At 41.6% G+C, this 15120-nt stretch overlaps 1 protein-coding gene across 2 annotated transcripts in view; it reads right to left on the reverse strand.

Moving 5' to 3' along the window:
• Positions 1-1581: 1581 nt before the first annotated feature.
• Positions 1582-15120, reverse strand: part of ULK4 (unc-51 like kinase 4) — a 227382-nt gene continuing 213843 nt past the window's right edge. The window contains exons 35-37 of one of the 2 annotated variants that reach the window (XM_051612808.1): positions 4633-4721; positions 3311-3376; positions 1582-1715 (exon numbers count right to left, since the gene is read on the reverse strand). In XM_051612808.1, coding sequence (XP_051468768.1) covers positions 1631-1715; positions 3311-3376; positions 4633-4721 — 240 coding nt within the window. In that variant the 3' untranslated portion in view covers positions 1582-1630. The remainder of the gene's footprint in view (positions 1716-3310; positions 3377-4632; positions 4722-15120) is intronic. The other variant, XM_051612810.1, reaches the window with a different exon arrangement.

Below are 15120 nucleotides of genomic sequence, written 5' to 3' on the forward strand. Positions count from 1 at the left end.
CACAGGGCATTACTAAAGCTCTTCAGATATGCCCTGTCACTAGGGTCAGGTGAAGATCCTTTGGGTACAGTTAGCTGGTGCAGTAGCTCAAACATGTTTTCAGGTGTCCGTGGTTGCTGTGTGAGATACGACCTGTGTGTAACTGACTTGAGGCAGGGAAAGTCGTGTGCAAACTGCAGGCAAATCCATAGACTGTGCCCAACTGCCCAGTGCCGCAAGCCTCGGCTGAGCAAACGCTCCCCAGCAACCCTACTTCAGTGCAGCAGTTTGCCAGCAGATCAGAGGTTATCTTGGCTGCAAAGGATCATGGCTTAAGTGAGGAACCCAAGATGATGAGAGCAGAACAGAACTAAACAGACTGACCCTTTTTGCTTGCAGAGCAGAGGCAGTGCGACTGCAGAGGGGCAAGTTGCACTCAGGAATTCAGCTTAGTTCCTCTCAGCCACACTCCTGCTAGAAGACTGTTACTATTAAAACACTTTACCAAAATCATGGGCCCCAGCTAGCTTTTCCCCAGTTCTGTAACTCCAGCTCCAATTCCAGCCATTAAACTATGAAGAGGACAGTGAAAGTAACACAAGAAAACAATTCTGGTAAAGTGCACAAGGCAAAGGGAATTTATTTACCTTGGGGTGTTTGCCTGCTTCCACATACTTTGGAGAACTGGGCTGTCCAAGAGCTGGTGTGCAGCAGCAACTCAGTAAGGTGCCTGTGTTTGGAAGGTGGGGCAGGACCATGCTGTTGTTAACTTGGAAAGATGAACGTTTAAAAATAAGTGGAATCAGCCACCCTATGCTCACTCAGGGGACATGGGGAGAAACGGAACTTAAATTTACGCACTGGCATCTGCTGGCTCAGGAGGGTGCTTCTGAGAGTATCTGGTTTTACTGGGGATAAATAAACTGCCAGTCTTGCTCATCATCTCACCTGATTTCAAAGAGGAGCTCAAGCCAGGAGCATAGGCCGCTGAGAACAACATCAATGCAGTTTGAGCTGTGCAGTGCTAGGCAGCAGAGGAACACATTCTTGCACAAAAAGTCCATGCTACTGAGTAAAAAGCTGATAATCTGTTGCACATAGATCACACACACAACTTCTAATGTGACTGCAGGGATTCATTGCAGTTGGATGAGATAAAGCAGAGTGTCTTCATTGATGAAAATGTAGTGTCTAGTGCCGGTCATAGGCCTGAGGTGACACATCAGGCTGAAAAGTCAAGGTATTTACTTGGGCAAGAAAAAATACATGAACATGTCTAACAGCAGCTTAAGATAGTGAACCGCTTTAAGTCTATAATTTGAAATAACGATACTATTTATTTAATTTAGACTTGAAACTCTGGTTGTTAAAATACTTAAGCTACATTGTGTAATGCTCGCAAAGTAAAATAGTAACCAAGAATTAATCCTTACAGGGGTTTAAAAAGCAACCAACCAGCCAACTCTTCCCCCCGCCCCCAAACACCATTTCCCATCCCTTCCTGAAGCCTCCCAAAGTCACATTATGTTCATACACAGCTCAGCTTGCTACATTAGATATGTTTGCTCTGCTTGTTTGCAGATGCTCCTGCAGAAAAGAGGTGCTGAGCAGCATATACTTGCGCATGTTTGGTAGGCCGGTTGAAAACAATTCACTTGGTGAGCTTGATCTTTTCATGTCCCACTGTTCTCAGAATTTCGAATGCCAAGGAAGCAATGGTAACACCAGTATGAGAGCTAGGAATTAAAAACAGTAACACCTATTAGACATTCTCAGGAGAAAACTTTTTGTTCAAAGCCCATATTTGTCTTCATCTATGCTGGAAAATTCTTAATAGACATTAACTGCACTGTAAGCCCTGCTTTCCCGTTAAGCAGCAACATGCAACTAGTGTGGGAAATCTTGTGTAAAAATGAATTTCAGCTCAAATTCACAGTAACTGCTACCTCACTCAATCTCCTCTGTAAAGAGAGAATATACATTTTATCATGCCCCCCCAAGAATCTGCACACAGACACCTCCAGCTTGGCAGAAAAATGTGTTTCCTCTTAATGCAACACAGCTCCACACAGGGAGGCAGTTCCACTCACAGTGTTGCCCACCTCCTACAAGGAGGACCCACTGCCCCACCACACACAGCTCCGCAGGTTTGAGGCTGCATGGTGGGATCTTCCCCCTTTGCTTAACTAGTATGATTTTTTTATTATATGTACTTTGCCTGTTTTTTCCTTTTGGAAACAAGTTTTTTTCTAGCATGGGAACAAAGGCTCTAATGCATTAGTGATGATCCAAAGAAACAAGTCAGATTTTTTTTAAACACTTACCATCCCTCATCTTTAGTTTACAAAGGATGCTGGTAGATCAATCTGCAACTTTCTCAGTTGCTGCTAATGACAAATACACTGCGACACTCCATGTTTTGGGGAACACAGAACTAGTCAGGAAATCCAAATGATCACTCCCCACTGTGTAAGCCAATGTCTTAATGAGCAGCAGTCTAAACCAGAAAATTTAGTTATCTGAAACAAATTAATCTTGGCAACTCTCTTCGCTGAGAAATAAGTGGCTACGATACCACATTTTGAAGTGTAGGTTTGATTTCACATAGCTACTCAGCAGAATGGGTTGGTTACATGTCACTCTTGAGCCTGCCTGTGCTGACTAGCTGAGGATGTAGGGCAGAGAAGGAGTTTGGCAATCCACGGCTGCTACACAGCAGCAGGAGAGCATTGAGTGGCTGGTATCCCTCTTCCATGGCATAGGCAGAGCGAAGATTAGAAACCTGTCTGCAAAAAAATGAGTAAAGCAAAAACAGTCCTCAATCACTGCAACCCAGTGATGATATGTGGGTGGAAGGGCCTGGGAGTTTAGACTACTCAGAGGATGGCTTAGATCCAAGATCTCACTTGTAGCCTTCTCTAAAATGTTTCCAATTCTGCATGAGACACAGAGAGGATTCTTAACAGGGTTCAAAGCACAGGTGAGGAAACCAAGTTCATTAGGTCACAAGGAATATTCTGGGATTTAGGCCAAATAAGGGAACCTGGGGAGACAGCAGAAGATCCATAACCTTGTAAACAAAAAGGCCATTCAACTAAAGCTGATAAAGCTTCCTAACCTCAGGCTTCTCCTGTCTGCCTATTGCCAATTTATCCATGTCTTAGTCCATTACAGCCCCAAGATCCAGGCTGAATCCCTCCTAGTTTCCTCTGAAGGCAAATGAACAGGGACATGTGTTCCCCAAAGAAGGGGAGGAGGGAAATGAAACTTGTGAGCTCTGGGAGCTCCTCTGTTGCTGCTGCAGTGCTCGGGCTCAGCACAGCAAAGGAACTTGTCTTTCCCCAATGTATCAAAACACTTGTCATTGGCATCAGCTAGAATTTGGTCTACTGAGCATCTTGTGTAAAACAAGAGAGGGTGCTGTTTATTTTGGGCTCTGTGGTATGTGGTTTTCTGTGTACAGCAACATACAGATAACAGACAATTAAAGGAAGCCAGAAAAGCAGACTCAAAGACAGTGACTGGGCTGTCTAGCGCATCTTAGTCTGAAATGCTACAAGACAGAGTGAAAACCTAGTTCTAAAAGAAGAAATCCCCATCTTTCCCCACTGTCATTGTCAGTGATGGTGCCAGTGTCTCCCTTGGGGAAGAGCTGACATTTTATTTTAGATAATTTTATGTGTCACATGAAAACCGGTGAGTCAGCAGCTGAGTGTGCAAGAGAGTTGCAGACTGTTCTCAACAGGTTCGGCGAGTCCTTAGTGTGCATCTCCTTTCCCTCACCAGGCCCTGACATTTCCTCTCCACATCTGCCCACATCCCTCCTTTTTTCCAATACAGGCTACACCCTGCCATAATATTTAGGAGTCAATTTTCCCAAACAACTGACCCACATAAAGCCTGCAACAGGGACCACAAATACCACTGAAAATATTATCTTAGTGTTTCAAAAACTGATCTATAAACAACAATTTCTCTGTGGATTTTATTTCAGCCAGGAGTAAAATGCAGCCTAACAGCCCATGGCAGAAGTGTAAAATTTGTTTTAAGGGGTAGAGAACAGTAATTCATTCATATGTCCAAGGGGGACTAGATGAGGGAAATCCTACGGGAGATGAGCTGAGGTTTGGCAACTTGTTGGGACTAGCACCTCCGTTCTTGCAGAGGCCACGGCATTCCTCAAAGTCTTGTGCCTTCCTGGAGAAGCCACAGGTATTCTTAAACAAAAGCAGTTCTGTTCTTCAGCTGTACATTTGAAAGTAATCAGCTTGAAAGCACACCAAACACAACTACTTTAAAACAGGGCACAAACATCACACTAAGCCCACTCCGCCAAGAACCACTGACCAATATACCACTACAGAGACCAAGTGTTCAGAATAAAAGAAGACATTTCCACATGTGCACAGGCATCGAGCAGGGCTGTGCTTCGCTGCAGCTGTGGATCAAAGCTCCCTGCCGCAGCGGGAAAAACGCCGGCAAGCTCTGAATGAGAGGAGGTTGGAGGAAAGCAGTGTAGGGAGGGGGGCCAGGAAGAGAAACCTGAGAAGCTTGAACTGCACGGAAAGCTATTACAGGAGAAGACCATCCCAGACAAAAGAGGAGGCGAGCGCTCTCAGCCCTGGAAATTCCTGGAAGCCTGAGGGAACTCACCTGGCAGTTTGGGCCAGGTTCTCCAGAGTCTGGATAAGAGCATCGCCACCATTCTTCAGGCTCCCTGAGCGCTTCTCGTTTGAAGTTATCTGGAACAAAAAGAAAGAGTCGTTATCAAAGGCTTAGCAAGAAATTCCTCTGTCGTTTTGTGTGGGATAGGGGAGACGGAAACAAGTTATAGCATTTATTACAATTGTAAATGGAATGTGACATTAAAGAGACCCAAGAGAAAGTCCTTCTTACTGAACAGGACTGAATTTTAGGCACAGACCATCTAAAATGCCTTGGCTTAATTAATGAGATTCACTCTTGTTCTAAGTCCCTGTATGTGTGCAAATTCACAAATCACAGTCTGCCAATCCTGATTTTATCCATAGTACCAATGCAAATACAAGCCCCATTTAGTCTGAATTCCAGGGAGATCTTGGGGAGGCAGTAATTTTCATTTCTCACTTCAGGGAAAAAATAACCAGGCTTGTATCAGCCTTCAGATCAGGACACGTGGGGTTTCTCTGAGAGAAGCCAGGTTAAAATCACTGCAATGTTAGCAGTTGCATATTGACATTTTTCCTGCTATTCTTCAGTCATTAGGAATATTTCCTGCACAGGACTGTCACCTACAGAGCAGGGAACTGAGTGACCAAAGCTTTGTGCCCTTTTGTGTCAAGTGAATCCTGATTATAGTTGATTTTTCTGCTGGTGTGTTTTATCACACTAATCTGTAATGACTGGTTTATTGTTTCTCCTGCCTCGAGTAGTACAACCACAAAGCTCCCAGCGGTCACACAATCCCTGACCAGCTAAGCAGGTGAATGGGAAGGTCATGAGGGAAATGACATGAAGTTGCACAGCACCGTGGCACAGACAAACATTTGGCAGCTTGCTGAAGAAGCTCTCTTACCTCAAAAAATTACTGAAAAAAAAGGGTTTGTATGTCTGTTCCTGATTGCAAAGGTACATAAATCTTGGCTGAAGAGAAAGGAAAAGGGGAAGGACGAGAGCAACTGATTATTTCAATACTGGAGGAGTTAATGCTTGAAAGGATGACTTCTAATCCCAAAATCTGGCAAGGACTTTTAAGGTTTAGCATGCTGTGACTGGCCCTACTTACCATTGACCAAGCATCTGAGTGATATGCCTTCACATCTCCCTCTTAAATCACAAGAGAAGCTGTATTTATAGCTGCCATCCCACCATAATTTAGCAGCAGCAATTCTGCAACAACACTGTCACTACATTTATAATCATAACACCCTGTAGTTAAGCAGAACAGGGAACAGGGATCTGTCTGAAGTAAACTAAAATGTATCCTGTGTGTTGGGAAAAAACAGTGATGCCGTTACCTAAGTACAAATCATTGGTAAATCCTAATTACAGGTCATTAAGCCTTTGTACTCTCTTGAGGTTTATATCTGACCCTTTCAGTTTATAGTTCAGTAATCCATTCTTGTTTATTCCTCACTCACTAGACACAGAACATGTTTTGCAATCCAGGTTCTGATTGTGAGAACACATAGTAGTAGCAATACAGTGAGAAAAATGCTTTCACCACAAGACGTTGCTTTCCATTCCTAAAGAGTGCTCAGGCCTCTACCAAATGCTTCCCCTGAGTTTTGCAGCTCATCAGCTGCTGCCACATTCTTTGCACTTGCCAAATTTATGCCCCTTGTTTATCTAGCCCACTTGAAAGAAAAAGAGATCGCGGAGGGTGGAAGGTCACTGCAGACTGGATCATGCTCTGTAAAACTATGAGGTCAATTAAAGTTTACAGATATTTCTACTTCTAATGCATCCTAACAGTTGACTGCTGACATCTGTACAACCCTCACTGTCTTTTAACAAATAAATCCTTGTGCATGGCACACAGACAGAACATTCAAAATACATGCAAGGATAAAATCTGGTACCAAAAAAAAAAAAAAAAAAAAAGTTTTTAATTCTAAAATGCTGTATTTCAAACAGTAACTTAGTCCACCTGAGTCATGGGGTCTGACTGTAAGCTTGCCCATGTTGCAGCATGCTTTGTGTCATGAATAGACATGAACTTTCACAGAATACATTTCTGTGGATACAATGCATTTGAATGGAAAGGATTAAATAGGCTTTATATACACAGAAATCGCAACGGACAGAACAGAAAGACCCACAAAATAATCTGCCTCATAACCCTCGTACACTTCACTGTTGAGAGCAGCTTTCAGCCACATGCAGTGGGCTGCTGTGATACCCATCCATAGGGGTTCCTCCCCTCTCTAATAAAATGTTTCAATAAGATCCTTTCAACAGTAAAGGTGGAACCACAAGGAGAGGAAGGATCAGACCTTTAACAACATGATCAGCCTGAACACGTTTCAAAGTAGGTTTAAAAAAAAAAAAAAAAAAAAAAAAAAGGACATATTTTCTCAAGATCATCAACAGCTTCCCAGAAGCCAAGCAGTGCTGGTGAAGAACAGACCTGTCCAGCCAGCTACGCCACCCGCACATACAAACAGGAAACCTGCACAGACAGAACGTGGCTGTACAGATTTCTGCAGTCAGCTGGGTTTCCACACCTGCTCTCGATCACTAGTGTCCATAAAACTGCCTTCTATCTACCACCGGGACAACCACACCTAGGGCCTGGCAGAGGATCAAGGCTGCAGTAGCAGGAAAGCTGCAGACTGACCACAGGGTGAGCTGCCAGTGCCCCATAACTGGCTGGGCCACAGCTGCTTATGTTTTTTTTTTGTCAGTACTCCCATGCTGCTACTGCTCTGACCTGGCAGCATTTATTTGCCCTTGATACCAGGCTGTGTAGTAGATCTGATTTTTCCCTGAGTGATCAGAAGGCCTCTCACATACGGCAGATTAGATCCTGCTTCACATAAAGCTTCTGAGAAATATTGTCTGTTCTCTTCCAAGACCCAAGATAAAACTTTACCCACGTTTCTTATTTAAACATTATTCCAGCTTTATCTTCATTTTGTTTCATAGATAAAAACAAATTATGGCAGCACATAAAATTGCCAGTAAACAAACTTCTAGAAATTAATGTATTTTTCACTCATTCCGTTATCTTTTTCTTCTGCCCAGCATTGCTGTATCTTCTATCCACACCGGTTCTAGTTCACTTTAAATTTTAACAACTAGTTTAATTATCTCCTGTAATTTTGCTATTTGTTAGGGCTGGCTACAAGACATCCAATGACATAATCAATAGTTATTATTTTAATTAAAAATGCAATTAAATCTCAGTTTAGTTCTACACTCACCACAATAACAAGAAATTCAAAATTATTTTTCTTTATTAAGCTAATAGCCATTCAGCAGCTTTCCTCTCTTCAGGTCTATTAAACCAGGATGAGACATAAGGAATATCTTAATCAGTATTTCCTAAAATTTAGGAGAGTTGTTCAAGTATTATGCTGCTGCTAAAGGTGAGTGCAGGAAAAAATATAAAACATTCACTAGGAGATCATCTTCACTAATAAATTGAGGAGTCTTGGACTCTTGGTCTGAGTAAAAAATATTCCTGCAATTCAAGTTTCAAGAAAGCATGGAAACCTAAGGGGCAATTACTTTTCCTAAGGCTGGCTTCATACTACTGAATTGTTTTCTCTGATTAGTCATAATTCACATTTTGTAATATAGAACTGAGTTCAATGGCCCAAGCAGTAAACTACTTTCTCACCATTTTGAAGACAAAGAAATTCTCCTGCTTTGTTGAGGTTTCAAGAAAACCATAAACTTCATGTCTATGACATAAACTGAGAAATAATGCAAAATATTTATTGGCTAAAAATAAGAAGCATTTTATTTGAACCTGTTGTTGGCTGAAGAAAGGCCTTAGGAGCATGTTTAGCTGCACTGTTAAGTGTTACCTTCTCAGATAAACCACTGCTGAGGATGTTTACCATTTCCATGCTCAGTAGATGAGTTTCTACAAGCCATCACCTGCATACACAGACACAAGCAAGGCATTCCATAAATGCTCTTTTCCACAGACTGGCTTTTTCTCTTTCCCAAACACGTTCACTATTTTAACCACATCCAGTGATTCTTCCTTACTTTTTCCTGAAAATTTAATACATTTAAGTTAATTACCTTTGCAGGATTAGGTAGCTCCAGTTCGGGCTCAACTTTACCAACACTAGCTGAGAGCACCTCCACAGGTAACACAGGAACTGCTGTGGGCTGGTTTATCAGAACCACCAGATATTCTGGTATCACTTGAATATCAACACATGCTGTAAATAAAGTACCACCTATCCCCAGCTGGAGGCTTTTCAGTGAGTGGGAATTTTGTCTTCAGGTAATACTGCAGCAAAACCAATCACCAATGACGTTTTTACAGTGCACTAACCGGGACCCTATGTAGGACACAAATTTTAAAAATCAAGTTTTTGCAACTAAAAAAAAAAAAAGAACTAAGCACACTCCTATTGCCCTCAAGACACTATTTCAAATAATGTCTTCATAGGAAGTGCTGCCTCTGCAATTTTAACTGTGCATTTCAGATTTCTCCTTCCTGCTTCCACCTTCGACTGGCTGAAGGCACTGCCAGTGGGACACAGAACCTTTTAATAGGCACCCAAACCTGCTGTTTCAAATGTCATCTGGGCTGGTGGTGATTGAAAGTTGATAGCTGCTCATAGCTACTTAGTGTGACCTTATTCCCATTTTTTAAGGAACAAGTGTCACAAAATATAGTGCTGTCAAAAACACTGCTATAGCTGACGTGACAACCCAGCAAATAAGTCAATGAGATGGCAACTTCAGAAAGGAGGCACAGTGCCTGGGCTGGAGGAGAAAACTTTCCCCTGTTGTGGCCCATCCTATGCCTCTCCCACGGCATTGAATGGTACTTTTCCTCCCAGCCTGTCAGCACTGAGCTATCCACAAGCATTGCAACAACTAAATAAAATATGTCACTTGGTTTGTCTTTCGAAATCATGACGACATGGCCAGAAATATGCAGCCATTCCTTCCTAGTGGAGGAACACACTAACAAACAATATCCAGCAAACAGGGATTCTTTGGGGTGAGCATCTATGAAGTAAAACTAATAATCCATTGATTGTGTTCAGACTTCATAATTATAAACATGAATGGCCAGACCAAATAAAACATTTGAAGCCTATGAAGGAGAGACTGTAATGATTACGTTATAGATGTCAGCTCCTAAAGAGGAATCCTGAGCAGAGACCAAGATACCTGGGGAGTGCATGGAGAGTATGTAGCTGCCAAAGGGTGTGGAAAACTGCACGTTGAGCACAAAGTTATCTGAATTCCCTCTCTTTGGCACTCAGACTGCTAACACAGCAAATGGAAACTCATGCTTGAGACAGCAGAGACCACAACTCCAACTCTTTTCTCAGTGTCTCCGCACCAGGCTATGGGCTCCTGTGCTCTCCTGTAGACCTCTCTCCTTTTCTAGGCAAGTGAAGGTCACATTTTTGTTGCTGCAACACAGTTTTTACTGGACAGGGAGAGGCAGGAAGGTTTGGATGGTTCCCATGCAGTGAAGGAATAATACCACAACATGGGAACTTGGCAGGAGGGCAAGAGGCAGCACAGCTCTCCAGGTTGGAGAAGTTAAGCATGAGCTCCCATTTACCAGTGAAGCACTCCAGATATGAGGGCAATTTAATATCTGTGGCAGGATTTTTTAAAACAATACATCCAAAACAACTAAAAAAAGCAACAACAACAACAACAAATCCCAGATATCTGCAGTGTTCTTCTGTGAGGTGTTCAGTCTGGCATTTGGTAGATGTGCTCTAGGCCTGCACATGGGACCGGACCCTTCAAAGCACTTAGATGTAACCAATTTACAGGTTTTTTAATGAAAAATAATAGCATCTCTTGCCAGGCTGTACAAGTGTAGCAGAGGAACATCTGAGGACAGTGTGCTTGCAGAGACACTAGGCACTAGGATAGCCACAAGTTATCATTGCTCTCCATAATGCATGAGAGCTCATTCTAAAAGGGCAAAATCCTTCCTGGCATTCCCCCACAACACAGCATGCTTCCTTGCTCCTCTCTACGCATGGTTCAGCCATAGAGAGACATACACAGAACATGTGTGTGGGAAGAACAAATCAAGTCGGACAAGTTATATTTATGCTACTAATTGCCAACTCATTTGAACAGGCCTAAGCAATGTTGCTGGACCATAAAAACAAGAAATGAGAGTTACAAAAGCATGAGTGTTCCAGGTGTGCTTTGGCAATCACATTGCAGTCAGGGATTGCAGACATACAATTACAAAGACTTCATGGCCTTCAGATCCTGCAAATACATGTGAAAACAAGCAGCTGTGACAAAAAAACCCCAACACCCTACATCAGACAGCTTAACTCTGATTTTAGAGTTCAAAAATCTTTTTTTTTTCCTCTTTATGAATAAAATTCTTGTTCCACTGAAGTCCCCAGCAAGCTCTTTTTTACTTTGATAAGGCCAAGATTTCATTCAACATGTTTTGTTTTCTTCTAATTTGTGTGCAGGTTTATTCTAAGTTCAAAGTAATTTTCACCAGTAATTTGGAAACGTACCAGTTTTCCTGCAGCCTGAAAGCCACACTGTCTCAAGGACTACTCACAGAGAGACAAGGAATGATTCCCACATCCTATATAATGGTTAATTGTTTGGGGATATTTTTTGATACCTTCCACTTTGAGGCTATTCCTGCCCTTCAGCATATACATAACGCACACAAAGGTAAGCTCTGTGATTGTTGTAAAGCTGTAAAATTACCAACTCTAAGGGGCATTGTGTAAGCATCAGAGAAGACTCATAAAACCACGGGGGAATTTTTTAACAGAAGACTGCTCTCTGTCTTGTTTGATTTTTTAATTTGGTTTTTATTGCTAGCAATGTTCTCAGCTTGCTTTCAGGAAAAACAAGATGTCTTTATAACCCAGAAAATATCCATTATTGCAGTTTCTACCCTCTGTTTAAAATATTTGACACAACAGAACTAGATAGGGCAACTTCTTCACATCCATTAGAACCAGCTGTCCACAACAACTTCATCAGCAAAAGTAAACTGCAGTCCTGCCTGACAAAAGCCATCTCAGAGGTCCTACAGGAGACTTCCACACAGGGTAGTGTTGACAAGTTACGCATGCTCATAAGCCAGCCCAATTTCAATATGACGTTAAAAATAAACACTTGCCACCCTGTTGCTGCTGGTGATCTCATCTACAAACACAGGTTCATCTGTCATCTGCATGGCAACAACTCCCTGAGGTACTACTTCAGCCTAGTTTCACTCTGTCCAAACAATGACCCCAGCTGGCCTCAAACATCAGCTTTAGCAAAGGGGGCCACATACTGAGCTTAGACAAACCTCACAAGACCCTCAGAGCCCTCATCTCCCAGCTCCATGCCAGCTGCCTGTCCTCACCTTGCTGGGTCTAATGAGACCACTACCTCCCAGGTACACTTCACCCTGGTGGTCTCATGTGACTTACTCCTCACAGGACAATTTAGGCACAGATCCTATGTTTATGTTCCTTTAGGATCTATTATAGAGGCTCCTGGTTGTCTTACAGAAATAAAAAAAACCCAAACCTAAAAGCAGTTAGGAACACACACTGTAAAACAATGCAACAGGGTCTTTGTATATCCAGATTTCTCCTCAAGTTCATACTTCCCTGGATCTCTCATATTCAAATGTCCTTCATAGTTTCTCTTCATCAGCTTCCCTCTTAAAATAGCTTCTGACAAGTAGCTCCCAGTCCCTGATTCCCATAACTCTTTTTTTCCAGCGCTGCCATCTTTTACAGCCTAATAATTAAACTTATTCATAAGATCCCCAAACTCCCTCATCTACCATCCCTTATATTGCCCTGGAAAATCACAATAGTCTGACTGCAAAAGGGTTTTTTTTTGAGTTATATCCAACTTTTGGAGACATCCTCCATGGTTTAGAGATGGCTACCTTTTCTTTTCACATACATGCGATTTTCATGTTCATCTAGTACAGCTGAACCTAGATCTTTCTCTGCCATATTTCATGCTATGATGATTCAAATAACTTAAGATATTTATACACTTCTACAGGTAAGAATCATTACTACAGATAATTCATCATCTCAGTATTAGGAAAACCAGTGACACCCAGAATGTATTGGAAAGTGCTGACCTTTAAATGGCAATTACGATACAGAAGAAGTGTGAAAGCAACCAAGCAATTACCAACTTCATAAATGCTTTTATACCTAAGCACACAAACATAGAATCACAGAATCATAGAATCCTAGGGGTTGGAAGGGATCTCGAAAGATCATCTAGTCCAACCCCCCTTCCAGAGCAGCCATGCCTGTGATGCTCAGGACATGAGGACAAACCCCTAGGAACTGTCGAGCAGTTTATTGAAGAATTTGAGTTTTAAAGCAAACAGACTTCCCTCCAAAACAATACCTCCAACCTGACATTGTCCCTTCTCCTGCTTTAAAATGCTCCTCATAAAGATTTAAAAAGTACTATGCCTTGAAAAAGGCAGAGTGATGTGAACAGATGCTGGCAAAGTTGTCCTTGTACACATCCACTGGTACAATTCAAGTCTGATGTAGCATGCAAAATCCCCAGCAGAACTTCATATGGCATTGATCAACTTTCATGGAGGATGACACAAAACTGGAAAGCTCATGCTCACATGAGTTATAATCTGGACTTGAATACAAGAATCCAACAATGCAAAGTCTGTATGATTTGACTAAATGTTTTAGATTTACCATTCCAAGAACAGTAGGAACACGATGAGTTAAATTAAGAACTACACAGATTATGAAAAATACACACTGAAAGATTCAAAAGAGTAGCAAAATCTTTTTAGAAATTCATCATGAACTATGATAAGCTAAATATTAAAGCATTAAACATTAGTACCTTTGTAGTCCCTATAGACTTGGTTTCTATGGACATATAAAACTTGGACATAAAACCCTTGAGGTTTTCCTTAAGTACCAAATATGGACAGTCTTTCATATACTGAAAAAAGACAAAAAAAATGGGTCTGATTATTTTTTATTAGTGGAGAAAAGCATCATTATATTTATGCTTTATGTAAAAAGCAACTAGGAATGTAAATGACTGAACAGGGATATAAGTCTATAAAAAAACAATTTCTGAGGAAAATTATGCTTTATGTAATGGTTCAATTTCCATAAAATTGTAAAAACTGTCATAAAAACAAATGGACTTCTGAAATTGATACTTGCTTATTGTCATGTGACAGATGGCTCTGACTGCCTGGCAGAGAGCAAACGGATACCTTGCTGACCCCGGAGAGAATAATTTTGGTCTATTCACTTTTTTATTTTAATGAATCTGGTTGCATGTAAGTATTTTTATGGCAGCTACTAAGTCATCTGTGTGCAATTACAGAGGAGGTCAAAAGGAAGTAATAGTGATGAGTCCAACAGATGACACAGCGAGGCAATCTCAACAGTATTGCACTACGTAAAATTACAGTGCACTGAAACACTGAATGAGTCCAGCAATCCTTTTGTGCCCACAGAAACAATGAATTAGGACTCCATAACTAAACCAGCAGTGATAGTCACCAAGAATTACACTGGCTTTGAATTCTGAATTGAAGAAACAGGTTGTAGATTTCAGAACTGCCAGTTTCACTGTATGACCCGAAGCAAAACATCTGTCCCTGTGGAAGAAGAGCGTTATTTCTCATTGCTGACCATGGAGTATTGTTTTCCTATATCTCTTCATAATCATACTGGGCTCCCAGTACCCAAATACCAGCACAGTACTAATCACTGTGTGTGTGTGGTCTCAGAAAGCCAACATGTTCCAAACAAGGGGGTGAGGAAACATCCCCCAGGAACATGGGTTCACAGTATGTTAGCCACTGGAATAAAGACTTTTATTTCTTGCTGCTCTCTCAAATTAAGGGAAGGTCCCTATTTGATCTCCTCTCCATCAGTGTCATTAAAGAGCAGCCATTACAGATTGACTGAATATTCTAATGTCAGTCGTGAAAACAACCATCAACCAAAATGGCAACCCAAATTTGCACTTAATGCAGACACACATATACATTCTGACATAGACTACTTGTTCCAAATAAACAGAACAAGATTTGATGTAGAATTAATGGTTCAATAGGCCAAATTGCCAGTAAGTGTTCAGTTACTTCATAGCTAATCCCCACTCACTGCACCTCACACAAGTCATAGCTACCTTCATGCTTGGGTTTTTCATCAACACTTGCCATTTTATTAAGTTTTGGTTGGACTCCACATGCTGCACCCTTCAGGAGCTGTGCACATTTAGCGACATCAAGAAACCAGTGACTCGACAATTTCAAATCAGTTTTCCTCTCCCTACCTCAACTGGCATATACCTGCACTTGTCTGACTATCACAGTTTCATCAGTGACTGGCAGGAACAGATTCCTAAGTAGCTTTCCTATGCTTCTATCAATTCATTGAGTTCCAGCTCCTGGCAGCCTGGGTATAAGAAAAACCCTTGCAGCGGTCCCAA

This window comes from Apus apus, chromosome 2, assembly GCF_020740795.1.
Source record: "Apus apus isolate bApuApu2 chromosome 2, bApuApu2.pri.cur, whole genome shotgun sequence".
Lineage (NCBI taxonomy): Eukaryota > Metazoa > Chordata > Aves > Apodiformes > Apodidae > Apus > Apus apus.